Source organism: Manduca sexta, chromosome 22 (assembly GCF_014839805.1).
Source record: "Manduca sexta isolate Smith_Timp_Sample1 chromosome 22, JHU_Msex_v1.0, whole genome shotgun sequence".
NCBI classification, from domain to species: domain Eukaryota; kingdom Metazoa; phylum Arthropoda; class Insecta; order Lepidoptera; family Sphingidae; genus Manduca; species Manduca sexta.
In genome coordinates this window covers 6438622-6464733 of record NC_051136.1, presented here as the reverse complement: position 1 = coordinate 6464733, position 26112 = coordinate 6438622, and the positions used below count along the sequence as shown (strand labels likewise).

Sequence of the window (26112 nt, the reverse complement as noted above, 5' to 3'; positions counted from 1 at the left end):
TCAATTATTTCCATTATGTATAGCAATCCCTACGTGACTAGTAAATATAACTATTGAAATATTGCTCGTGGTGCGATATATTTTATATCCGCTCGGAGAGAGACCACCGTACACAATGTACCCTGGCGGGTTAAAATAACCCGGAACGCGGCACACTTACGTGGACCACTATGGCTAGTGGTCCACGTAAGTGTGCCGCGTTCCGGGTTCAGTCTTTGTTTATCCGATTCCAGCAGGCCGGCATAATTGTGTCGATTGTCGAGGGGTAACCATCTCTTATCAATCGGCATTATACTGGACCCTATCCCACTTACCACCACGTGTAGTAACGTAATTTTGTCGAGTAAAAGCTTATATGTTATTTTGTCGAAAATAACATATAAGCTTTTAGCGTATTTACGTTAAATTTTTGAGTCCACTGTCGAGGGGTAACCATCTCTCATCAATCGGCATTATTGGACCCCATTCCACTTACCATTAAGTACAGTGGGTTCACATTGCCGTGCTTGTATAAAAAAAAACAATATGACGTAACTATCTGTTATGAAAAAACATATAGGTATTTAGTGTACTTATTACGTTTAAAACAAGTCATCCAGATAAAAGCCATCACTTCAGTCAAACAATTTGTTTTCAAGTTCGTCATTTTGATTGATGTGGCCTTTACAAGGCAACAAAAGCCCAGACGTGGACAGATTTTGGTAGTTTTTACAAACGATTTGTCATTTACGTTATGCGTAGTTATTATTATTATTCTCCGCAAACTATTGTTCAAATATTCTTTAAAGTTTGTTTGTTCAATTGTATTAGTATTCTGACGCCATGAGCACTCAATATATAAATGGTAAGCGAGTTGCCGAAATCAGTGTAATATGTGTGTTAGTATCTAGAAGTAAATATGATGAAGCAAGTTGTCATTTTGTACGTGGTCGCTGCACTGTTAGTGCAAACTGTAAGTATTGTTCTTAACTAACTTTACAAATAAAATACGACTTGCAATAATAAATGTAAATATTTTTCTCAGATGGCGCGACCAGACGGCGCAGGTAATATTATGGAATTATAATTCGTTTATAGCATTGATTTCCAGTGGTCCAGGTGGACCCTCAGGGATTCACAGGAAACTTGACGGGGGTCTACGTTGGCATCACCAAAGAAATTGAGGTCCACAACACACGTCACTTCTTCATCCGCGAAAGTCTAGGCAGAAGTGCAATTAGTGCACCCATTTTCTATGTGATAGAGGCGAGTCCATCGCCATATCTGGCACAAATTCTTGACTCCGGGCTGTTACTCAGCGGAAAAAGCCAATATCACCACCCGACCCGAGATTTAAACCCAGGACCACAGACTTATGTTATACTGCACATGCAATACAACTACGCTCGGTAGCGTATAAAACTTTTATAATAAATGTAAGTATCAATCACAATTAATCACAAAAACGCAAGTTAGAAACTCAGATAGTCACTCGAGACCACTCTATTTTCTACCTGTAGTCAATAATTTATCAGTCAGTTAGCAAATTTTGTCTACAACGATATTGGGCCTACGCAGCCTTATTTCTAACTACAGTCTGTCAAAAAAGAAATGAAGTCATTTTCCGAAGCCTTTTATCAGGTCAGTGAGATAATGGTAGGTGAAAACCAAAATCCCATTACTTACATTATAAGTCGGTAATGTAAAACTCTTATTTCAATTATCTTTAGCCGCGGTAGGTACAATACAATCGGCAGAAGCGGCAGGAACAGCTGGAGCAGCAGGAGCGGCAGGGGCGGCAGGAGCGGCAGGAGCGGCAGCAGCGGCAGGAGCGACAGGAGCAGCAGGAGCGGCAGGAGTAGCAGGAGCGACAGGAGTAGCAGGAGCGACAGGAGCGGCAAAAGCGGCAGAAACGGCAGGAGCGGCGGGACTCGCAGGACCGCCAAGAGTGCCAGTAGCGCCACGACCCGTAGGACCGGCAGCGATGCCAAGTATGGCCCAGGCTCCAGCAGCGATAAGACCAGAAAGCATTTCCTCAATGTTTGGAATAGGCAATTTTGTAAAAAAAGGCGAAGAAACAATTGAAAACATGTATGGCTCAGTTAAACCTCTTTTCAATGGTTTCCTTGGTAAGTAATCTCTTACGTCCATTAAATGGCGTCTTTCAAGTTATAAGTGAAATACAGAGTAGATTTAGTTAGTTAGTGGCTCGTCAATCACTTTTCCTGTTTTTATAAAAACATATTCTCAAATAATATTTTCTCACAACTAATTTCGTTATAAATCTCAATGAGAAGAACGCTAAAAGTATAAATTTATGTTCTTTTAATTTAGACAACCGTTTTACATTTGTTTAATTTTCTCATCACCTCCTATGGTTTTCGGAACGATACCGGATTAGATTTCCATATCATATCACAAGTATAAGATTTTGTATCATCCTTTTTTAGTAATCATCTAATGAGAATTAATGTCTACTAAAACTATCATAAAAACTAACCTTTATTTTGCAATAATCATAAAGCATTTTGCACAGACTCCAAATTATTATGTAATTACGGTAAGACGATGAGTAGGTAATCTCATTTCAATGTTGCCAAAGTTTTGCAATATGACCCTTAGCATTCAAAAATCATGGTTGTTTTTAGTTTAAACCGGAAAAGTGACCCCACTGCATTTGATGATAAACGAAATAGGGTCCAGATAGTATAGACTGATGAGCGATAGTCATCTTTCGCCAGTGAACACAATTATGCCGATTTATTTGAAACCGGTCATTCAGAAGCTGGTTGTTATCTAGGCGGATACAAATCGCTTGCTCACTTTTACAAGAGCCTATGTTGTTTTTTGCATGAATTCAATTATACAGGGTGTCCCAGAAAGTAATGTCAAGCGGAGGTCCAGAGATAGAGCACCCCGTGGGGTATCCGAATCACCCCCATGTATGTTCCGCGATTTTTCATAGTTTTCGAGTTATGAATATTTTTCTGAATTTTTGTAAATTGTGGGTTTGAACGATTAAATGATTTCTTTTAAAAAAGTAGAAGACTTATTCGAGATTTTTGTATTGCAACAAAATTTTCATTAGTTGCACTTTTTTGCTATAAACAATCAGCTTTGTAACTTTAATGAAAATTATGAAAATGTTGGTGTAAAGTGAAAAATTTGTTCTATGAATTATGACTTAAATGCTCTTCTTTAAATTTAAAAACCTAAACAGGTGACTTCGTGGTTCTAAGGTAGATCAAAAACTTATCCAGACTCTCAACTTACATATTCATTAAAAAAACATAGTCCTTCATAGGGGCTATTTTGGCTAAAATCAGCCTTAAAGACAGCAAGGTGGAAAATTCTTAAAATGTGCCATTAGATTACAATTTTTTTTTGACTTCTCATCATTCTTAAGGTTAATTAGTTTGTTAACTAACCAAAAATTACTGCAAGAAAGCTATGAGTTAAGCATTTGGTATATTCTTATGTTTAAGTTCAATTAATTTTGCACGATTCGTTCTCGTGGTTTAAGGGTAGTAAAAGTGGGTGTAACTCTTTTACCTGGGGTGATTCGAAGACCCCAAGGGGTGCTCTATCTCTGGACCTCCACTTGACACTCCTTTCTGGGACATCCTGTATATATTAGATGGATACTATTACAATAAAAATTCCAATAATCTAAAATACAAATAAAGAGAATGAAATGAAATATTTTCAAACCTTTACAAAGATTATTTTTTTTAATTTAATTTTTTCTATGTCAATAAACATTAACATGGAATAACAGTGAGCCAGCGAAATAACCCACCAACAGCGAACTAATACTTATAACTATAGAAAGTATATGAAATAATTTTAATTATTTGTCGACAGGGTTTTAGAAAATACAACTGAAACACAGCCCAGTAAAGCACGAATTACTGCTACTGTTATTCGTCATGAATAATTATCGACCAGAAATTTTGTGCCCTTTGATGAAAGTTAGTAGTTCTAAAATGCATAATAAAATATAAAATATTATGACTTGTGTTTTATTTTACAGGATCATTTTGACATCGCGTTACTAAATGAAACCACATACTTATCTACTTGGAAATAACACTTTACAGTTACTTGAGCAGTAGATGAAAAATATTTTTTTTAAGTTTCGAACAAAATAAATATTAATTAAAATAAATTTTAATCTCTAAAGCCATTACTGCTACTTTAAGATAATTCGTTACAGTGGCAACATCATACTTTCAGTCATAAATACATCGTCGGACACGCCATATTCGCATTAAACTATAAAGTGATAAAAAAATCAGAAAACTAAAACCTGGATTTTTCGTAAAAATATTAGCTATTAATGGATGATTTTTCGCACAATGTCAGCAAAGGTGAAGACGAGTATGTGGTTTCATTTAGTAAGGCAATATCAAAATGACCCTGTATAGTATCTGCCTACGTATATAAAGGGAAATGCGGAGGATTTTGATAATATTAACACGTTTCTTGTCTTAGGTTATATTAGCTTCTGACAAAAATAATTCCTCTACGAATATTCTGCAAATATAATTATATACTGTTTAGGGCTTTATAATTAAAAAATCGATAAATTTACGTAAACATTGGTCATAGATTATAAGAAGAATACTTATTTAAATAAAAAAAAAAAACACAAAATTAAACGCCATGATATTTAATAATTATGTTACATTTAAAACAATCATAAGAAAATAATGATTTAAAGCTTGTCTTGTGCAGACGACTTGAGTCTTACAGCGCTGTTATGCAAATAAGAAAATTAAAGGTTTATTCCTTAACTAGGTTATATTTAAAACTCAAATTCTATTGACTAATATCTTCAAGAACTGAGTATTTCACATTATTTGAATACCTGGTTTATACAGTATGAAATATTAACGGTTGAGCAAATATACGCAATTCGGCATAAATGTGTTCATGTTATAATAATAAAAACCATTTACGAATACGTCAATTAATACTATTGTTTTTGTTTAAACTAAAACTATTTTTAATTATCAAACATTGTTTTATGCGACACACTTTTTACTTTAAAGTATATGATTTTACATGAAAATGTTTTTTTTAAACAATGTATATCATAGTTTTCAGTTAGTACTTAGTATTTACATTTAAATTATAATTAGACAAATAATGTACACAATTATTTTTTCTCCACCTTAGGGCCTTTGCACACTACATTTATTAACCGAGCTGACACGTGCTTTTGATTGGCTCGTCAATTACGCGTCATCAGCGCGTATTAACAGATGTATGCGTTTATATCAATACGAACGCAAATAAAACGCGCTTCATACAGCCTAACCAGCGTGAAAGGGGGAGGGGCTAGAGGGGGGGGGGGAATAAGAGGCTCGGCGTATCTGAATGTTTGTGAGGAAAATAAAAGGCGTATACCACATACACTGCGTCCGTATTGACGGATCTGCGTGTTTATACCGGATATAAACGCAAGAATCCAGTGTAAAGGTTTCAACTTGTCGACTGTCTTGTTTTCCGAGCGTCCTAACAACGTTCCACTGTGTCATCGTTTAAAAAACCTCGTATGCAAAGGCCCTGACGCTTTTTTGCCTTAAACGACTAACTGTTTTACTTATAGATCCCAACTAAAGTCGTTACTATTGTATAAAAATATATATATAATTATCCAAGTTTGTATTAAATATATTTTGTACGATTTGTCGACATTACATATTGTACGTGTACAGTAAACTAGAGAGTAAAAAATGCCGACTTTTAGTGGTATACATTCATACAGACAATACGATCCCAAGTAGGACCAAACGTTGGTTCAAATGTTTGACTCCTATCAATCGATTTCAATAAACATTCTCAGTTGATAATTCTGTAATAATCCCACGAATAAACTTATCAAAATAATTCATCTATTAGCATGTCAAAAATACTTTATTCTGATTAGTCGTTTTGATATTTTATTATTTAATATTCTAACTGTGAAATACCAGCTTATATGCCATATCTACCGCTTGCTTTCTATGTTATGGCAAGATTTAAATGCAATCATTTATTAGTCATTCACTGATCTCCCGTGGCTATTGTTATAGCAACATAATAAAAAATATTGTTTTGATTAAATTGTGTAAATCACTTAAAATTCTAGTCGACGTATATAAACGTAAGTTATACTTCACATAATTATATAATGTGTGTTGACAACACCACCATTAATAGTACACTGATAACCTTATCCTTACTGCAAACAATTACGTTCTGATAATTCGGGAATTATTATCATGAGGATCTAAAAGGAACATCGATTAATTCATTGGTTTAATAAAATAACGTTTAGTCTTTTTCTTTGTCCACATTCTTACACGATACTATCACAAATTGTATTAATAAGCATTTTGTGCAAAAACATAGTCGTCTATTAAGGAACTTACTACATTTAGGACGCCTTTAAGCGCCTGCGCAGCTGCACCGCGGCAACAGTGGTGCAGCCATGTTGCTTGGGAAAATGCATAACGATTGCCACAAAACAAACGACGATAAAGTAAAAGAGCTAAGAGCGGTTTCAGTTTGTCGCTAAACGCCGCGCGAGGTCAGCGCGGCAGTCTTGAGAGTCATTGTTATGTGGATTACCCTCGCCGCGTGTTCGCCGCCGTGGTGACGCGCTGCAACCGCGCAGCTAGTCTGAAAGAGCCCTTAGCATGTCGCGTGAACAATATTTTAAGTGTTTTAATATCGATAGCTGTTACAATGCTAAACAAGCAAGAACTCCTAAAAATACCCAAAATACAAGGATCATGGGTGCATCGCCAACCTTTCCAGAAAAAGTCTCATGGACGCCGGCTTTTTCGTTAGCAATGTGTTGTCAATAATAATTACGAATTATATGAGAACTCCTTTTCTATCGCCTCGCATGAACGGTGTGTTGACACTCGAGGATGAGGTGCTGGGAGTTAATTTGCCAATTTCCTGCTTCACTCTGTTTTCAAGCGACGCACCACGCTTGTCCTTTGTCATTTGTAACACCTGAGAATAAGAATGGAATGCTATATTTATGATACATAAGCAGTCTCAGGCTGGGCAATACCACTGACGACTTGCTGTTGCGTTTTATATAGTACCCCGCTCCCTTCTTTTTCTACTCCTTCTACGCTACTATCTACGCTTATTTCGGGACTACGGATGTTTGGAGGCGGTGGATATCACCTACTTATACATATGCTGATCGGCCGTAATATAATTTTTTGTAGTTCAGTTTCCGTACAATTTTTGTTTATATAACTCACTTAAAGTATAAGCAGATGTTTATGTTGTTAATTGTTTTTGTAGAGTCGATTCCGTAGTATAATTTCAATTAGGGCATAGGTTTAAGGAAGAGAATCTAGTCTTAATGTAATTTAAATAATAAATTTTGTTTAAGTATTGTTTATGATGATTGTATTCTGTGCTATGCCTAATAAAAAAAAAATATTAAAGCTGATTTAACGTCCGAAGCGTCGACATTGGGCCGTAACACCGATGAAACTAACATAACCGTTCCACTCACCCCCCAGAGGACGGTAACGATAACGCGTATTTTACAAGAAAAAAAAATATAGAGGTAGGTACTTACAGCGTCATCGATGGCTTTGAACTGCCAGTTCCAGTGCACGCGGTAGAGGAACGGCCGGTGGTCGAACCGGTTGTCGTCCGGGCTGTACGACTCCGCGTGGTACGACGGCGTCAGCACCGTCATCTTGTGGCGATTGATCGCGTAGCACCGGAAGAAGTGCTTCACTTTCTCCGCTACCTGTCACAGTTGAAATAGTATTATAAGCTCACGTATATTCCTCAAGAGGGTACGCAATAACAATCTTACTGCCGTCGTATGTCTCTTTGTCACAAATTCCAAACCAACAGCCGTTTTCAATAAACGATGCCAATCTCAATCTTCAAACCGATTCTAAGAATGAAGCAATTAAAATAAGTCATTTGTAAGCATGTCAAAAAACCTTTGTTCTGATTGGTCGATTTTTGAGATAGATCGAAAAAATCGATAGGTATCGTTTATTGAAAATGACGGTGACACGTTTTTTTTAGAATGATCAACTATCCACATTTGTCAATTATTCCACATTGGTATCAAACCGAGCAGGACTGAACTGACGGATTAACTCTTTATAACATGCTACCACTATGGCATAATAATTAATTAGTGCTGTGGAGGCCATAATATATTTAGCGACAACGATAATTAGCGATTGAACCATTGCTGTCGCTGTCCTCGCTGCCTTAACTAGAATGACCTTTACCATGAGATTAATTAGTTATTTGACATAATAAAAATAACATATTAATAATCTGTCATATTCACCTCCTGCGGCGTACACTTATCATGCCAGGTGTGCACCAGTTTCTGGAACATGCTGTACGGGCCGCAGTTGTTCGTTTTCCTCAACCGTCCGAACTCCGACAGCTCCGCGTACGTCATGCCCATGTCCTGTTCGTCCGTCTGTGTGATCTGACCGTCAGAGAGAGGCTCCAGCTCGGCCGTCGGCGGCGCGTTTAATATCTCCGATAGGGACGGTAGGAAAAATCTTGAGGATAGGAAAATTTAAGTATTAAATAAATAAAGTAATCCTTGTAATTTCATTCACATAATTATCGATTAAAATCGAATACATATATCAGCAAAATACGAGCATTTCACGTTATTTCTACATATTTTCTTTTATGAGTACTTTAATAATCCTACTAATATTATAAATGCGAAAGTTTGTGAGAATGGAAGTATGTATGTATGTTTGATTCTCTTTCACGAAAAAACTACTAAACGGATTTGGATGGAACATTACAGTGATATTAATTATACATCGGAATGACATATATAAGCTACAATTTATAATGATTTTGTGTAATTTGGTCATAATATAACGATACATATCAAGTAAGTCGGCAAAAAAACATTATCCCGGAAAACTTATTCACACGGGCAAAGCCGCTAGCAAAAGCTAGTAATATGATAAAATGAATACATTGTAGGTCCTGTGTGTTGTACACACCTATTCTTAGCATACTGCAGGAAGGCCTTGAGATCGGTCTTGGAGATGCCGCCGATGGGGTTGATGTCGGCGCTGGAGCAGTCGTACTTGGTGAGGTAGCCGCGCAGCGCCTCGTCGACGTTGGAGGAGCCCAGCACGAGCAGGCCGCCGGGCCGCCCGCGCACCCACAGCATCAGCTGCGCCAGCAGGTACGACAGCACCATGCGCAGCCGCGCCTGCGCACGCGCACACACTCAGTCTAGGGTACCATCCCTCCACGCCCATGTACGGGGGGACATAAATAACTACCCATTTCCAATTCCTACAGATAATTGTCCTAGTATTGTAATTATTCATAAGCAAATTTGACAATGACATTTTAAGATCAATTCAAATTGTAATATAGTCGATTTTTATGATAAATGGTTTCGCCAATTTTGGTAAAAGTAATAAAATAATTCTCAACATAATTTACGACAAATAACTGGGCCCCTAATTATAACAATATTAATTTAACAAATTGTAAAGGTTTAAAACTCTCTGTTATATGTTACAGTTAACTTACTTGGATGTTCTGTAAAGCGAGGTTCTGACGTGGACATCCGCCGCGATTCCTGAACTTGGGTATGAGTCCGGTGGCCGCCGTGAATATGCCGATGACGGCGCTCACCGCCGCGTCGATCACGATTGGGAAGTGATAGCTGCCTATCTGACTCGCCAGCTGAAAAAAAACACGAAAATTGTTGTATTTATTTTAATAAGAAGTATTGTAATTTTTATGTTATAACTTTTTTCGTATTTTGTTCTTTATAAAGAAAAGAAACAGATTGTCAGAATATATTGAGTTCTCGAGGAAATGGCTTTTTCTTGCGTAATTAATAATAATTATTAAAATATTACAAAAATTCAATAAAATAAGGCCTATTTTCATATGTTAAATTAAGCTGAAGATATTATAAATAAAACTAAGAATACTTTAGAAACATATAGGAAAAACTGTTTTAGAAGTCACAAAATTCCGTCTGGTTTTGGAAATATTCACAATTTTATTGGTCTTAACTGTTAAGATATTTTTTCAGTCATACACAATGCTAAAGGTTAATTTACATAGAGAAGAAAAATACAAAAAAAAAAAAAAAAACAGAAAAATTGACCTTAATTTTTTCACAATGTCAATATTAATTACAAATCATAAAGTCTAATACCTGTGACGCTCGTTGTTTGGTCTCAGTGCTAGAATTTTCCGAGGCCATGTAACATGTAACCAGTAACCTGTTGCACAACTCCATCGGGTCGGTGGGCGTGTAGTCTGATTGGCAGAGGATTTTACGCACGTCGTAAAGCACTTGTGTTTCTGGAAAAAAAAATACACTAGAATACTTTGTTTTTTTAATTGCTTACATTTTTATTTTTATTAATAACTGTGTCAACAATTTCGATGAATGAGAAAATAGATTATTAATATTTTGGGATACCATTTTTTTAAGTTAATTAATCAATTCAAGAATTCCCGTAAATAATAAAAAAAACAATATTTTCTAATCTCAGGATTGCGTACAATGAGTTTCATAAGGGAGATTTTGTAGTAAAAAATTATACAGAAACCAATTACCTCCTTTTTGTATGGCATCGCAAATCTGCGTGCACATAGAAAAGACAATACAGGCGGTGCTGGTGGAGTCCACTCCTCCACTAAGCGGTAGGAAGAAGCCACCTTGACCCGACCTTCGCAAGTAATCCCATAACCAACACGCTGGACCTGGCAAAAAAAAAGGTTATTTTCAAGGTGATAGAGTTGTGTTTTGGACCAACTTTTTATGTTACCGAGGGAATTTGCTGCACTTTTAAGATTGCCTGGCATTAAGCCTATTCTAGAAGATCTATTCCCAGAGTCAAGGGTGCAATTGCTTAAGTTATAATTATAATTAGTTCCAAATAATTTACCACAATAGTGGTATCTTCTATTGATGAGAAGATACACTTTTTGATCACGGTTGATAGACTTAACATAAACAAATTCACCCTAATATAAAAAAATCCATCTTAAAGTTACAGTGAATTGACTCCAAAAGTCTTCATTTCAATCAGACAGCGATATAAAAAAATATTTCTTTACATGAAAAACGAATTGAGTAACTTTCACTTAAAAGTTAGATTTACTTAAATATAAATTACCCAGTTCAATTTCCTCCTCAGGCGTGAGATACTTCCACTCTATAGGGGCGCTGGTGGTTCGGTACAGATCGTCGTCGTCGGACAGAGCACAGTCCACGTTGACGCGGGGGAACGGCTTGTTGGACGCGGCGAGGTGAGACCGGGAGCGAATCTGAGCTCGGTACGAGCGGATGTCTTCTAGATCTATCGTCGCTGTAATTACTTCCTGTAATTATTTTTTTTAATTATGCACGAAGAAAAATACACTATTGTTCTTTCCTCGCACTAATCGCAGTCGCTAAGTTCAAAAGAAAATATATACTTATTTCATTACTAAATTATTTTTTAAGTATAGAAAAAAAACTTTTTTGTATAAAAAAAATCATCCGATGTCGCAAAAAATTCTAAAGAAAATATTTATTTTATTAATAAAATATTTTTAAGTATGGAAAAAAATCCTTTTTGGGGAAAAAAATAAAAACTGACGCAAGAAAAATTGAACTCTAAAAATAAAAAAAAAACGGAAATCATAACTATAAAAAAAGAAATAAAACATATGGTAAACTCACCACATCATGCAAAGCGAACTGCAACCCCCGACTGACGATCTGTCCGTTAACAGCCACGCAGGAACACCCGTTGAAGTACACCCTTTGTCCATCGCAGCCTCTCAGATTACTGAACAAGTACGCGCCGCCGCTCTTGAACGTGGCGCTCTTGACGAGATCTACCGTCACGTACGCCTTACGCAGTTCCATGTAGCTGCCCGAGCCGTTCACTATGATCTCGGCGCCATCGAGGCTCAGTGGTATGTGGCGACTATACAAAAATAATTGAAGGATTTTATGTACAAAAAATATATTTCACCCAAAGACATTAAACTATATAGTTAGTTATAGATAGGATATCAGGGCCAAATTTTTGCTCAAAAATTTATTACTAATTTGTAGTAAGCTCTCTTATTTGAAATGTCCGTATGACAAGATGTACCAGCGTCTTTAGATACAAGAATAATATATTTACAGAATATGTGCTAATATTTGCATTAAAAATGTGCCAATCATGATATGGAAAAGATATCAAATATTAGCGCATATTAGCACATTAGCGCAAAATTTTTGTATGTCAATCTTCCCAATATCCGCTCTATTTAATCTAGAAACTCTGACTATTTGATAACATCAAATATTTTCGCCCATTCCATAATAGAAAGTGTCTGATAAAGTCTAGATAAGTTACAGTCATATTTCACATTGATTTATATAATGAAAAGAATCCTCAATCGACGATAACAAAATAAAATTGAAATTTTTGGGTTCGGCAACCTCTAAACATTTACTCCAATACGCCGAAATAAGTCACGAAAATAACAAATAAATCTTTTATTTCACAACGCAACGCTATCAATATAATAATATAATAATAATAATATCAGTCCTGTATTATATACTTGCCCACTGCTGAGCACGGGCCTCCTCTACTACTGAGAGGGATTAGGCCTTAGTCCACCACGCTGGCCTAGTGCGGGTTGGTAGACTTCACACACCTTTGAAATTCCTATAGAGAACTTCTCAGATCTGCAGGTTTCCTCACGATGTTTTCCTTCACCGTTAAAGCGAACGATAAATTCACAAAGAATACACACATGATTTTTAGAAAAGTCAGAGGTGTGTGCCCTTGGGATTTGAACCTGCGGACATTCGTCTCGGCAGTCCGTTCTACACCCAACTAGGCTATCGCCGCTCGATACGCTATCAATAAATAATGGTAAATCTAAACGCTTTATTACCTTTGCGGATTCCACAATTCTTCGCATATTTCAAATCCAATACACGTGTCTTTCGTAGCAATGACTGCATCGCCTATGGGCACTGTCGACTGATTCGTGATCGCCGATATCATTCTCGGTAAATAGTAATCTTCAGTTTGACGTTCCTTGAGAACAAATAAAAATTACAAGCTTTCATCGTCCCATCGAGATCAAATTGATTGACATTGATTTCTAGTTCTCCTGACATAAATTACACATAGATTTTTTTACATCAATTAGTATTTACAAATAAAAAATACTGAATAAGGCAAGTTAAATGGAAAAGTTATTAGTCCGATCGGCCGATATATTGCCCTGATTGTCACATTCAATCGTAAACCCACTATTGGGTCACGTGTGGGAAATGGTAATTTAAAGAAATAGTTCAAGACATTAACATCAAATCGAATTTTACAAGAAAAAACAGAACTAATTTAAAAAATGTTCCAATATATGATACATACCCTTTAATCAATTCTACAAAAACGTGTTTTCTTTTTTTAAAATTGCTTAAAAAGGGCTTAAGTGGGGAGGAAGATGCTTATTACCTTGGTCCAACAAGAAAACCATCTCGTCTCTCTATAATTCCCGTCCTCACACAGCATCATCTTAGGCCTGATGAGCAGTATCTTCTTATTATAGAAAGCCACGCGACAGTTGTACGACACGTTGCGATGTTGCACCGGCATACCGACATCGACCAACATATCTTTGCAAGTTGGTGACTTGAGCAACTCGGCCAGCACTTGCCAACTGTGCAAGTATGTGTCCGGCTCATGGAAATGATCTTCACAACTGTAGCCACTGGAAATGTTTATACTTGTATAAAATGACACTAAAAGATTCGTACATCTAATACTAATCTATGCCCTGCGGCTTAGATAATAAGTACTATGTTGCTTGGTAAAATTTTAAGGCACTTTTGTAGTAAAAAATTTATCGTGGCGGGTCAGACCGGTTGTTAGCGTCACGATGCTCCCTCAGTACGTTTCGCTCTTATATTAAATTAAAGGACAATATTAAAAAATATAGTATTTTATTATAGTAAATCGTATTTATATCCATAAATAAACCACCCTTTTATGCATATTTTCTGTACACGATAGATTCTATGTTTCCCATCTGCCAGATGTACTGTAACGGCTCCATTTTTGCGTACAATCCTCCTACAATACTTTTTTCTTTTGAAAATACTTAAATAAAACCTAACATGTATAAGATTATGCAAATAGTATTTAAGATGTAGACACGCATTTTGCCTCCGTGACATCACCAATAATAAAACGGCCCAACGGAAGACCAGCGGCGCTTTATTGCCAGCATATACGCTGAGTTGTATACTTTTGTAGCAAACATAGTTTTTGTCATTTTTGTTTTATACGTATATACATTGTGGGTGTTTACAAATAAATTCTTTCTTTCTTTCAGTAGTTGTTAACCTATACTGTACCCGACTTTCCGAACGAAACATCATAACTTGACCCAAAATTGAAATCAGATCAAATGCAAAATTGAAAGCATAAAATATTGAAATTCATAACGGGCGAATAACGAGTTCATATCCATAACGGGCTTGTTATAGCCAGTTCTGATCAGATAACAAGAAAGAACAATTGAAGTGTGTTAGTATACTTATAGCGAGTAAGCCTTATAATCTTTGCTCTAGATAAACGAAGATACCGCGTTGTAAAAAATAAAATAAAAATAAGCCGTCATTCCGCATGTCAAATATAACGTGGGTGATGATAATAAAACCAAATGAGGTGACGTAGATACAATTAATGAAAAAACATGGTACGCTATTTTGAAAGAAATTAGATTAACTGTTTCATAGAAGGAAACGAATAAATCTGTAGAATTTCCCTGAATACCGGACCGGCGTGCCTTTATAGAGGATTATGTAAAACAGCCAATTGATTCAGATTTCCAATGAATATTAACGGTCAAGAAACGCAGCTCGCCTGTTATAGGGAGGAACCGACTTAGTAGTTTATAGTAGAAAACAAGTAATAGGTAATATTTGCATTTCTGTACAATACCACCTTGCAACGACCAAGGGTGAAATCTTCCGAATGGGGACCCGACACAACATAATATAGGCACTATTATGCTTAATTGCGGTCTGCAAATTAACGGTAATTAGATTTTACATAAATTACAAAAGGGAGTCATCAGAAAACGGATTATATGGACCCTTCCCCACTTCTGCCTTGCCAATATACTAAGCTATACATAATTGTTTTGTCAATAAATCTTACCATATCTCCAACTCAGGTCCAGTGCGATAGAGGGCGCCCATTTCCTTAGCTTCTTGTATTGATTGTAATATTCGATTCATGTTCCCTTCGAAGTCAAGAGCCCATTGGTTCAGCGTACAAACAGCCACCGTCACTTTCCGACCCATGTTTAAGGACTTATATTATCTGACAACAAAAAAAATTATGTCTCAATAAAAGTCTATCAAAATAGAACTACGGGCCGGCGTGACCACGAAAACAGTCTTTGAATCGTCGGGAAAAAATTATGATATAAAAAACCGCGATAAAATCAGCAAAATTTTATTTTGATGTCTAACATTCGCGAAAACATAAGAATTCATTATAAAATAGTCCAGTTAGTATAATTTAATTTAAAAAATATAAATAAATCAAAACACTTTTCAGAAGCGATAAACGCGAACGTTTTTCTCTTGGTGTTATCAACGCCCGTGTACAACAGTGTCAGTGACGTCACCGTCAAGAAGAGAAAAGAGAATTGACTAATTGAGATATAAATTGTGGTAAACCACTAGGCTGAATCATCATTTCATAGACAAGTCATACAACCCCGGTTACACGACCCTAAAAATTATGCTGAAAAAACTGGTTGGAAATCTCATCTACTATAAAAAATTATGCTACTACCAAAAAAAACGAAATTTCCTTGTTCTTTTAAAATTTCGCTTCTACTACAATTCCAAACGATCTATCAGAAAAGGTTAACGTCTTTATTGTAACAAGACTATAAATCAAATCTTAAACCGCCAATTTGTCAACAGTGTATCCATCAGTAAAAACGGCAAACGAAATTGACTTCCATTGACGGGATGAATGACAAAAAACAATAAGTTTTGATAGCGGGACGCCGGATCGATCCGCGCCAGTCGGTGCCACGGCGCGGCCAATCACCCCACAAACTTGGGGTTCATTTCACACGTCGTTCGAAGTGCCAAACTCTTACGCGTGTCGTATGGAGTGTGTCCTAATTAATAAACGGGTCAGCAATAAATTATGCGGGAATAAAGATTTAAATTCTTAGGAAAACTCGACTTCCACAAACAATTACGTAACATTTTACTAAAAACTGTACCATTAGGAAAAATAAAATGTAATTAATTGCAAACATAATATATCAACCCATTTTTCAATTATGTCTATTGCATTCTACATAATTGAAAAAGGTTTTTGGAAAAATGTTGATCCTAATTTTTTTTCTTCATTTTAACATAATTTGAGTAAATAGCAGCGCTCTGATCAAGCGATCAAGATATTCTTTGAAAAAAAAATATCATAAAGTCTTAATTATAACAACTGAATTGAAAAATGTGAGCGATTCGCGAAACCATATTCTAGAGACCATTAACAAATTCTAAAATACATAAAAAATGAAGTATTTTAATGATACTGAATATTGATAGTATTACATGAAATTACAAATATGCAAATTCTGCGTCACTTTTCCATATCACGAACTTATTACGTAATACAATATCAGACACTTATTCAATCTATATCCTTTATCACCCTACACAACGGAATTCGTGCAAAATACATACAATTCTTTATTTAATTTTACTAAACACACAATTACCTATCAGTAAGACACGAATATTTTTAAACTTAATAAATAGTGTTACTATCTATATGTATATTTTTAAAGTATGTATGCAGATAAATATCGTTCTTACCTGAAAAATTCCGTGAATAAGCTATGAGTAGTTTCAGAGAGTCGTATCGATTTTACTTCAACGTCACCGTGGTAACAAGCAGGCACTGCCTATGTTATATAATGTAAACATATGTGTATTTTATTTATTTGACTGCCTCGGTGGCGTAGCTGCATAACATGCTCGGTACGACTAATGCTCAGAGGTCCCGGGTTCGAATCCAGGGTCGGGCAGTGATACTTGGGTTTCTCTGCACAGTATCTGCCCGAAATCTAGAATTTGTCTCCTATGTGACGATTGTCGCCCCGTGATACATCATAGGGCAGAACTCACTTGACGAAAAGTAGGTGCCTTGTTTGCACCCATGGCTACCACTTCGGTGATATAGGCGTGATATGTGTTAATTCGATTTTGTCTATTTCAATTAATAATAATAATAAATAGCACATTGTAACCATGTACATTGTTTTATTAGTTTTATAAATAGCTCTAACATAAAATAATAAAAATTATAACAAAAATCACTAAACAAAATCTAATTTAAGTTTAAATTATTACGTCGTTCTAAACTTCGGCAGTGTAGAAGAGTAACATAATTCTTATGATTGATGTGTCGCAGACGTAAAAAAGAAATAGAAGCTTCAGAAATATATTACTTTATTAAGTTACACGCATTTTTATGCCATATAATGGCTAAACGAGGACACCCAGGGGGCGCTCCTCCCTCTGAGATATTATATGCTAACTCTCATAGTGTGAACTGGTTGACTATATTGTGCGTGGTCCTTCAAACCGGAACAACAATAACCGCTTAAGTAATGACTTGCTAAAATGGACTGAATGGCAGAAATAGGCATAAAAGTGGTACGTATAAGTACCGTCACACTTTGATGGAATAAGTGCCCCCTTAGAATGTGGCAAAAACACGACACGAGAGTCCATGTTGTTTTATTGTGATAGGTCAATAGACTAACACGTGAATGATGCATTGGCCTCTCGAGATATCCTAAATAAAAGAACATGATCATCTTATTCCTTTTTTAAAAGGATAACGATATGTAATTTAGAATTTTTAGAATCAATGACAGCTTCGGTATCCTAAATAGTGATATTCCCAGATCATCGGTGCAGTAAGCATTAACATAATACAAACATAGTACAAATAATCCATTATGCATCAATTCCCAAGAATTATTAATCAAAACTTAATTAAGAACATTCATAGTTCTCGTTTTAAAAATAGCCATGCAATTATAAGGCATTAAGGCAGGAATTTATTTTTCATTAGTCATTTGTATTATAGCCTTCAACTGCCGAGTTCATTTTGTAGAAAAAGTACAACGACAGCCATGAAACTGAAGTTAGATTGCCCGGAAAACTTTACAGGCAGTATTTATTCTGTTCATTGCTATATCTATATCATTAAAGTTTACGACTTAGTAGGCGAATGTTTTCGTTTTCTACACGAGCTTACCGGTTTCCTATAAAAGTGCAGTCACCTTAAAAGCTTTCGCAGAAACTTACACTGCAGTGTTCAATAATTACAAACCATTACTCATACATTCTAACATCTACATACAATTTGTAACACACAACGAATTAATTGCATTTCAGCACACTAACATAACTTTATGTGTAAATTGAACTTGATATCCCGTAACAAAATTCACCATGTGATAAAGGTTATATTAACGAGACAACACGATATACGCCTAACAACCTGTAGTTGTCTAGACAGAGGTGTCGACTGGAATTTGTAAGAGCCAAGCACCCCAGCCAGACACACGCCTACGCAAAATGCCTTAAGTATTGCTTACACGGAGTTCCTTATGCATTTTATGACCAGAAATAATGTGAGCATAATTACTTAAAGTGATTTAATTATGGAAGAACAGAATTTGGAACTGGAGAACGAAATTAGACAAAGTGGCAAAGGTAAGTTAAATTTATTAAAGTTTAAATTAATTTACATAAATATTAAATGTGTGTGTTTATAATATTCGTGCACCAAACAATTAAAGTAAGCTTATCATAGGTACAGACTTCGTGCGTTCTGTCTGATCCCGCATCAAAAATACGATATCAATCATAACGTTTCGGTATCACAATTTCTATACATTCCAAGTATTCGCTTGAATAACTGCCTGACGTCATCGATCACCTAATAAGCTTTATACAATCGGAGCATGACACTACTAGGGCAATCCGGACAATCGTCTTTCATCCAATAACCGAAAGCATGTACCCCTATTTTTGACGTAGTCAGTACTGTTTGGAGCGTCGCGCAACCCGCAGGGCTTACACGCCCTAAACTTTATCAGCCTATTAAACTTCTAAACAATTGTGTAGCCATGGTAACAATATACGCGAGTTACGGAGGACAGAATCACAAATCACCGTTTATCCGTGCGTACGAATAGTTGCGAATGTTGTTGAATGAAAACTTATTTAAAATGTTATGGTGGAAACACCTCGAAAGCGCTCAAGACAATGTAATGATAATCGAAATGGAGGAACAAAAAAAAAGGGAATTTGTTGATAACACGGCGGTGACGTTAACACTACCAGCAATCAATCCGATAATACACGATCATCTTTTAATCGCTAATTTAGAACACGTGAAAGCGTTACAAGCATCTCTGTTTCCTATATACAGCAAAGGTAAATTCGGTACACCAACATGGAACATACATAAGTTGGGTACAATTATTTTAAAATTTCAACTAAAACGATAAGGAAATATTTTTATATGACAAATGTACATATTTATTAATTTGCTATGTATGAACCCAAAATTTATATATATCCACAATGATTCACTAGTTTGACTCTAATAAACTAAGTTACCTCTAGCAGTGAAAACAAATAAAACCTATATTTTGTACTCGCTTTTCATAGATAAAAAGGCGCGCTGTAGAAAGTAGCGTGCACGGGTAATTAGCCGAAAGTGAAGTCTTCAATAGGAAAATTGTTGTTGTTTTGGAACATTTTCTGTGAAGGTTTAATTTACTACGAAATGTAGTCACGAGTACAATACTATGATTTTTTTGGGAAATTCGCTAATCAAATAAATCTCCAATACATTTACTCTTATCAGCAATCAGTAATAGAATAATAAATCCTATTTCAGGGACGTTTATATCAAATTTTCTCAAAAACAACATAAAGACAAATCAATTAGAAATCAACACAGACATAACAACGTTTCGAACTACAGCAAAATTAAAAGAACCAAGAGACTTATTTGCGCTGCCAAAAGAACTTGATTGTCCACAGCAAGCTCCACGATGGCCTTCGGAATGCCAAGTAAGGAGTTTTGTTAGTACCTATACTTCAATTGGCTCTAAATTACTAATCTAATATTAAATCAATCAATTAGGTCGTCGAAGACAGGATACAACACATTGTTTGGAGTCCTGCTACGCCAGAACCATATTACACTTCAACTGGGAAAGAATTGAGACCGCAGCCTGTAGGCGAAGAAGCAGGAACGGTTGTATTCCAATACTATCCTATGAGTGCGGTAAATTACGTAAGTTACAAACTCACCATTTTGCAATGATATTATCATACTGTTAAAAAACAAGTCATAATATATGCGCAGGTTTCAAAAATTATAAAGTATTATTTTAAGTATCTGATATGTTATTAAATATCTAATGGAATATATTATCCGAATTTCAGTTCAGTCGATCTACAGTGGGTGGGTCTCGATTATACCTATCGGCATGTGCCAGTGCTGGTGGTGAAGATGAATTAAAATTCGAATCACGTTTCGAAAGCGGCAACTTGGCAAAGGCAATACGAATCACATCAGCATACTATGAACTCCATCTGCGGACGGATCTATATACTAACAGACATATGCAATGGTTTTACTTCAGAGTGTCTAATACGAAGAAACAAATGATGTATAGGTAAATTCATCAATACTTAAATCTGCATTGCAAACTTTTTTGGCTGTTCAGCCAGTTTTAAAATAATTGTATAATTCCAGATTTTCTATAGTCAATTTATCAAAGGCTGAAAGCTTATACAACGAAGGAATGCGACCTCTATTGTACTCAACCAAGGACGCGCAGTTGCATTCAATCGGATGGCGACGATGTGGTGATAACATAGCTTATTATAAAAATGATTCCACGTCAGTAATTATTTATCTAAATTCAATTAATTAAATAAATTAAATAAGGACTTAATGTAATATATTTTACAGGAGTGAAGAAGAGGAACAATTCCCAAGCTACACTTTAACGTTCAACATTGAATTTCCTCACACGGATGATGCTGTTTACATAGCACATTGTTACCCTTACACGTATTCAGATCTACAAGAATATCTATCGAGATTACAGTCGCACCCGGTCAAATCAACGTTTGCAAAACTGAGGCTTTTATGTCGAACATTAGCTGGAAACAATGTGTACTATTTGACCATCACGGCTCCCCCAAACCCAAATGAAATGGAACAAAAGGTTAACCATCTAACTCATTTGCTGTAGTTTAAAAAAATAGAGAATTAAAACTTTATAATTAACAATCTTCTCAAGGCTATTGATATTTATTTAGAAAAAGAAGGCGGTGATAATCACAGCGAGGGTACATCCTGGAGAAACGCCATCTTCGTGGATGATGAAAGGTTTTATGGACTATTTAACTGGAGATTCAAATCAAGCTCGCGAATTGCGTGAAAAATTCATATTTAAACTGGTGCCTATGTTGAATCCGGATGGCGTGAGTATAAAAGCATTGTTCGTACAAAAACGAACAGCAATAATGTGCCATAATTTTTGTGGTATAATTTAGTAAATAATATTTTTCTTTTGTATAGGTTATTGTTGGCAACAATCGCTGTTCGCTTACCGGAAAGGACCTAAATAGGCAATACAGAACCGTAATACGGGAAACGTATCCACCAGTTTGGCATACCAAAGTAATGATACGTAGGTAAGGCAAATGATGCATTTCCGTGAAAGGCACCCGCAATAGCTATTTCAACTCTTTTTAACTGTTATAGGCTACAGGAGGAATGTGGTGTTGCAATGTATGTTGACTTACATGCGCACTCGCGAAAGCACAATATATTTATCTATGGATGCGAAAGTAGAAAAATTTCTGATAAGCGGTTACAAGAACAAGTTTTCCCATTAATGTTGCACAAGAATGCAGCAGACAAGGTATAAAATACAAACAATCTACGGTAATATTAGAAACATCAACTAACAATTTTAAGAATTTCAATACTATATCTTGCAGTTTTCGTTTGAAAATTGTAAGTTTCGAATACAACGCAGTAAAGAAGGCACCGGAAGAGTTGTTATATGGATGTTAGGAGTGGCAAATAGTTATACAATGGAGGCATCGTTCGGAGGATCAGAATTAGGGAGTAGAATGTCAACGCATTTTTCAGTCCAAGATTACGAGAGTTTAGGCCGAACATTTTGTGAGACACTGTTGGACTTTTACGACGAAGATCCCAGTAAAGAACGACTGAGAACAAAAATAGTAACAAGGCTCTTAAAAGAAGGTTCCAATGCCGATGAGCCGACTAACATAGATCTGTCTGATTACTCTAGGTGAGTTGATGTGATCGTCCCGCTTGAAGATCGGGAATAAATTAAGTATTATGGTATTAATTGATTGAGTGTTATCCGTATAATACATTTGGATTATATTTTTGTCAGTGATGAAGGTGATACTTCTAGCAGTAGTTCTGAAGCTGCAGAGACAAGAGAAGGAGTCCAGAAAGCACAACCCGTACCGCCACCGTCGCCAATATTTCCAGATATCAATAGGTGTATGATTGAGGTAATTACAAATAAATTAAAAATTAAAACAAGAGGTACTGTTTTAGTACCAACATTAGGCGATTAAAATAATAGAATTACATTTTCTCTATTTGTTTGTTTTAGAAGACAAGAAAATTACGACCTAAATTAGAAAATACAAAAAGGCAGGAAAAGAAGAAGACCAAACGAGAAACCTTACAGGTAAATAGAGGCTTTTAATAAAGCTATAAAATAATTTAAATCAATAGCTTTTCTACCTAAATTGGTAGCACTAGTTAGAAGCATTACCATCAGTATGCAACTGGTTTAATTATTTGCTCTTCTTACAACTACTACCAAATAGTCTCTAATAATATTTTTTCCAGGTATCAAGAGCAACAATTGATTTAACGTCTGATGCAATGTCAGATGCGTCTTCAGATGCTGAATCATATGAAGGTAACTTTAGCCCAGTAAGAAGAGCCCACAAAATATTTTGCAGTTCAGCCAAGGCAAAACCCAAAAAGAAGAAAAAAATGCCACCTGAATTAAAAATTGTTCGAGCACCAGTAAGAATTTATTTATAATTCTGTTAATAAGACTTTCAACTTGGAAAATTATAAATTTCTTTTCTTTTTAGACAAGTGATTCACCATATCATTCGGATCGCGAGAGAAAAAGCAGAAAACCCAGAAGACCCCGCAGTGTATCTATGTTTAACCAACCAACAGATAAGCCAATGTTGCATCCAGCTTCATGGCATCAATTTAAATGTCTACCTCCTGCAAAGTTAGTCATTTTTAACATAGCTTAAAAAAGTATATTTATGTCTACCTCACACTGTTGCTAACTTTTTCTGAATATTAAAGAAGCACAATAGACTCCATTTAATAACTATACCGGTTTTAAATTTTGAAGGTGTTTATCAGAAATAAAAGGCAGAAATACACAGCAAGCAGAACTGCAAGTTAAATTGAACTCCTTAAAAAGGAATGTATGGAGTGGAGTTTATCCTGAGGAAAAGGGACCATTGTCATGGGGAATTTCCAATTTTGCCATGAATTCTTATTTTACTGATAGTGAGGCTTTACTAAGGTATGTTACTGGTATTCTCTTAAAAAATATTTGGATTTCTATTATAATTGCTACAGAATATGAACAATGGAATGAAGCTCTCATAGTGATTTGTACCCTTTTTTTTACCAATACAGAATCCTGTATTCCAGGATGTAGAACAGAATAAATTTTAAGGATTTTTTTCAGTGCCTAGTGTGATTTATTCTATTTGGAGACTAACACCCATATTCATAAACATTAGTTATCTAAGGATAGAGCATTGCTGTGGTAATAAGTCTGTTTCTCAGCTTTGTTTATCTGATAGCCAACTAGATTAAAGTTGTATCTTAATATTAGCCAATCACAACGGTAGTATGTCTACGCACTGCAAAGGCTGCCATGCCATCAGCACTGAAAAACAGACTTGTTATCACAGCAATACTCTGCTTTTAGATAAATAATGTTTATGAATATGGGCGTAATATGTACTGTAATTGAGTTTATAAATATGAGTAATATATTTTATTACAATATGTACAAATTGTTGTTCATTTAGGCCAGTGACAACATATAATATGGACTGTAATGTTATGAGTAGGTGGTGCAGGGATTTGAATCATAGGTTGATTTTTTATGAATGTTTACTTGTCATATTTTGCCCAGGAATTAATCCACCAGAGAGGTTTGAAGTCAAGTACATGTTTTCAAATTTGTTTAAGCAAATCATATAAACAATTTCTTTTTATTATTTTTTTATGAACAGATCCTGTTCTAAAAAATTAGAAGAAATTGAGGGAGAAAGAACAAAAAGCAAAGATGATAAGAAGAAAAAGAAAACAAAAAGTAAAAAGCAGACATCAAAGACACCTAATAATACTACTGAGTCCCTAGAGCCTTTGAACAAATTGACTAAAACAACAAAAAAGAAGGGAAAGTGGGTTTCTTTATGATTTCCATTAATTTTTCTTTATTAATATAAAAGTTTGTAAGTTTCCCAAACTCCATTAGGGTGTTTTAGGATTATGAAAGAAATGTCTACTCCATAAGTACTTTAAAATAGGAAAAAATATGTTTGTACATTAAAGTAGGTGTTTACTGTTTTCTTATTTAAGCACAAAAATGGATTTAATTAGGCAGGTTTCTATCAAGTAATTTATTATTAATAATAATGTAACTGTTATATTCTGAGTTCATTTTGTTTATACAGTTTAAGAAACATCTTGTTTATATCCAATGTATCCTACTATATTAATTCATCCCTAATACATAATAATGCAATAACTTATCTAAAACATTTTATTTTTACAGGTTAAAACACACAAAATCAGAAAGCTCCTATGGAAATAATATAAGCTTCACAGATGTACCCCGAAATACACAGCAACCAAGTCAAAAAATAACTTCAGGAGAGAGCAGACAAGCAAAATTACATTTTCGAAAAGGTGCCTATGTGGCCACTGCGGTACAAAACAAGAAAAACTCAAAAGCCAATAATGTTATTTCTGAAAATTCAGACAGCGACTATTCTATTCAGTTGACACAAAAATTGAAGAAAAAAACAAAAAACAATAGAACAAAATTTTCAAAGGGCTTTACTGAAAATAAAAATAAAATTTAGTGATCTTTTTAATTCATATCCTATTTTATTTTCAATAACCTTAAACTTGCTGAAGTTATGAATTAATACATTTTTAACCACTGTTACGAAGATTATAAATTGGAATTTCCAGACCCTGGATGATTTTCTCAACCCTATTCTCCTAAGTCAATAATGTAATGGTCTTGTATTTATTTAATTACACACCAAACTTGAAATGAGGTGTTATATTTACCGACAATTTATACTGAAAAGTAATTACATAACACAATAAGGTATTACTTACAGAACAGAGAAGGCAATTACGAGAGCTATATCATTTATCCTAATGTTTCGTAATCGAAGTTTTAAACTTTGTCTAATTGATAAATATCAAAACAAAACTCGACAAACTTGACAGCAACAGATCTGACGACATTTGACGCAAAGTTTGACATTTAACACTGAATTTGTCGTTGCTTCTTTGTATTGCTTTTTCTAGTCTGTGTATTTTTATTTTTTAACTATGTGGTAAAGACTAAAGCAGTCAGACGGTATAATATATAATTAACCCTTGCCGGACGGCCCACAGTGGATCGAAAAGGCAATTTTAGTGACTTAGGAAATAATTTTGTGTTTATAATTTTTTTTTTACGCTAATCGCTAGATATTATTAACGCTTACAATATTCATTCTTAGTCATTTTTTGATAAACCTTATAGTTTCGGCTAAAAAAAATATTTCTTCTTTTTGATGTATGGAACACACTATAAAAACCTAAATTTCTACGGAATCCTGAAAGGTCTTGCTTTGAAACCTTTTTTTTATTAATTTTGGTC

The 26112-nt window shown here is 35.2% G+C and overlaps 3 protein-coding genes across 3 annotated transcripts; 2 read left to right on the top strand and 1 right to left on the bottom strand.

The window, feature by feature from the left end:
* Window positions 1-871: 871 nt before the first annotated feature.
* On the top strand, window positions 872-3990 carry LOC115442646 (protein FAM71B-like). Its single transcript, XM_030167750.2, has 4 exons — window positions 872-952; window positions 1025-1046; window positions 1710-2108; window positions 3844-3990. Exons 1-4 carry the CDS (start codon window positions 899-901, stop codon window positions 3849-3851), a joined length of 483 nt encoding a protein of 160 aa, XP_030023610.2. The 5' UTR covers window positions 872-898; the 3' UTR covers window positions 3852-3990.
* A 637-nt stretch (window positions 3991-4627) lies between these two features.
* LOC115442637 (glutamine-dependent NAD(+) synthetase) lies at window positions 4628-25814 on the bottom strand. Its single transcript, XM_030167740.2, has 13 exons — window positions 25581-25814; window positions 15207-15371; window positions 13497-13752; window positions 12928-13073; window positions 11708-11957; window positions 11160-11364; window positions 10597-10743; window positions 10190-10338; window positions 9550-9705; window positions 9006-9220; window positions 8318-8540; window positions 7577-7753; window positions 4628-6990 (listed from the first exon to the last, which is right to left on the bottom strand). The coding sequence occupies exons 2-13, from the start codon at window positions 15350-15352 to the stop codon at window positions 6847-6849; spliced, it is 2214 nt and encodes a 737-aa protein (XP_030023600.1). The 5' UTR covers window positions 15353-15371; window positions 25581-25814; the 3' UTR covers window positions 4628-6846.
* On the top strand, window positions 19381-25282 carry LOC115442614 (cytosolic carboxypeptidase 2; the record flags this gene model as incomplete). The annotated part of the gene is made up of 17 exons (XM_037441496.1): window positions 19381-19534; window positions 20004-20179; window positions 20253-20405; window positions 20558-20790; window positions 20871-21017; window positions 21090-21348; window positions 21443-21607; window positions 21705-21820; window positions 21891-22050; window positions 22130-22449; window positions 22558-22681; window positions 22786-22863; window positions 23028-23210; window positions 23282-23430; window positions 23560-23736; window positions 24461-24631; window positions 25006-25282. Coding segments are annotated over exons 1-17 (3042 nt in total), but the record flags the coding sequence as incomplete, so codon positions are not given.
* Window positions 25815-26112: the final 298 nt, after the last annotated feature.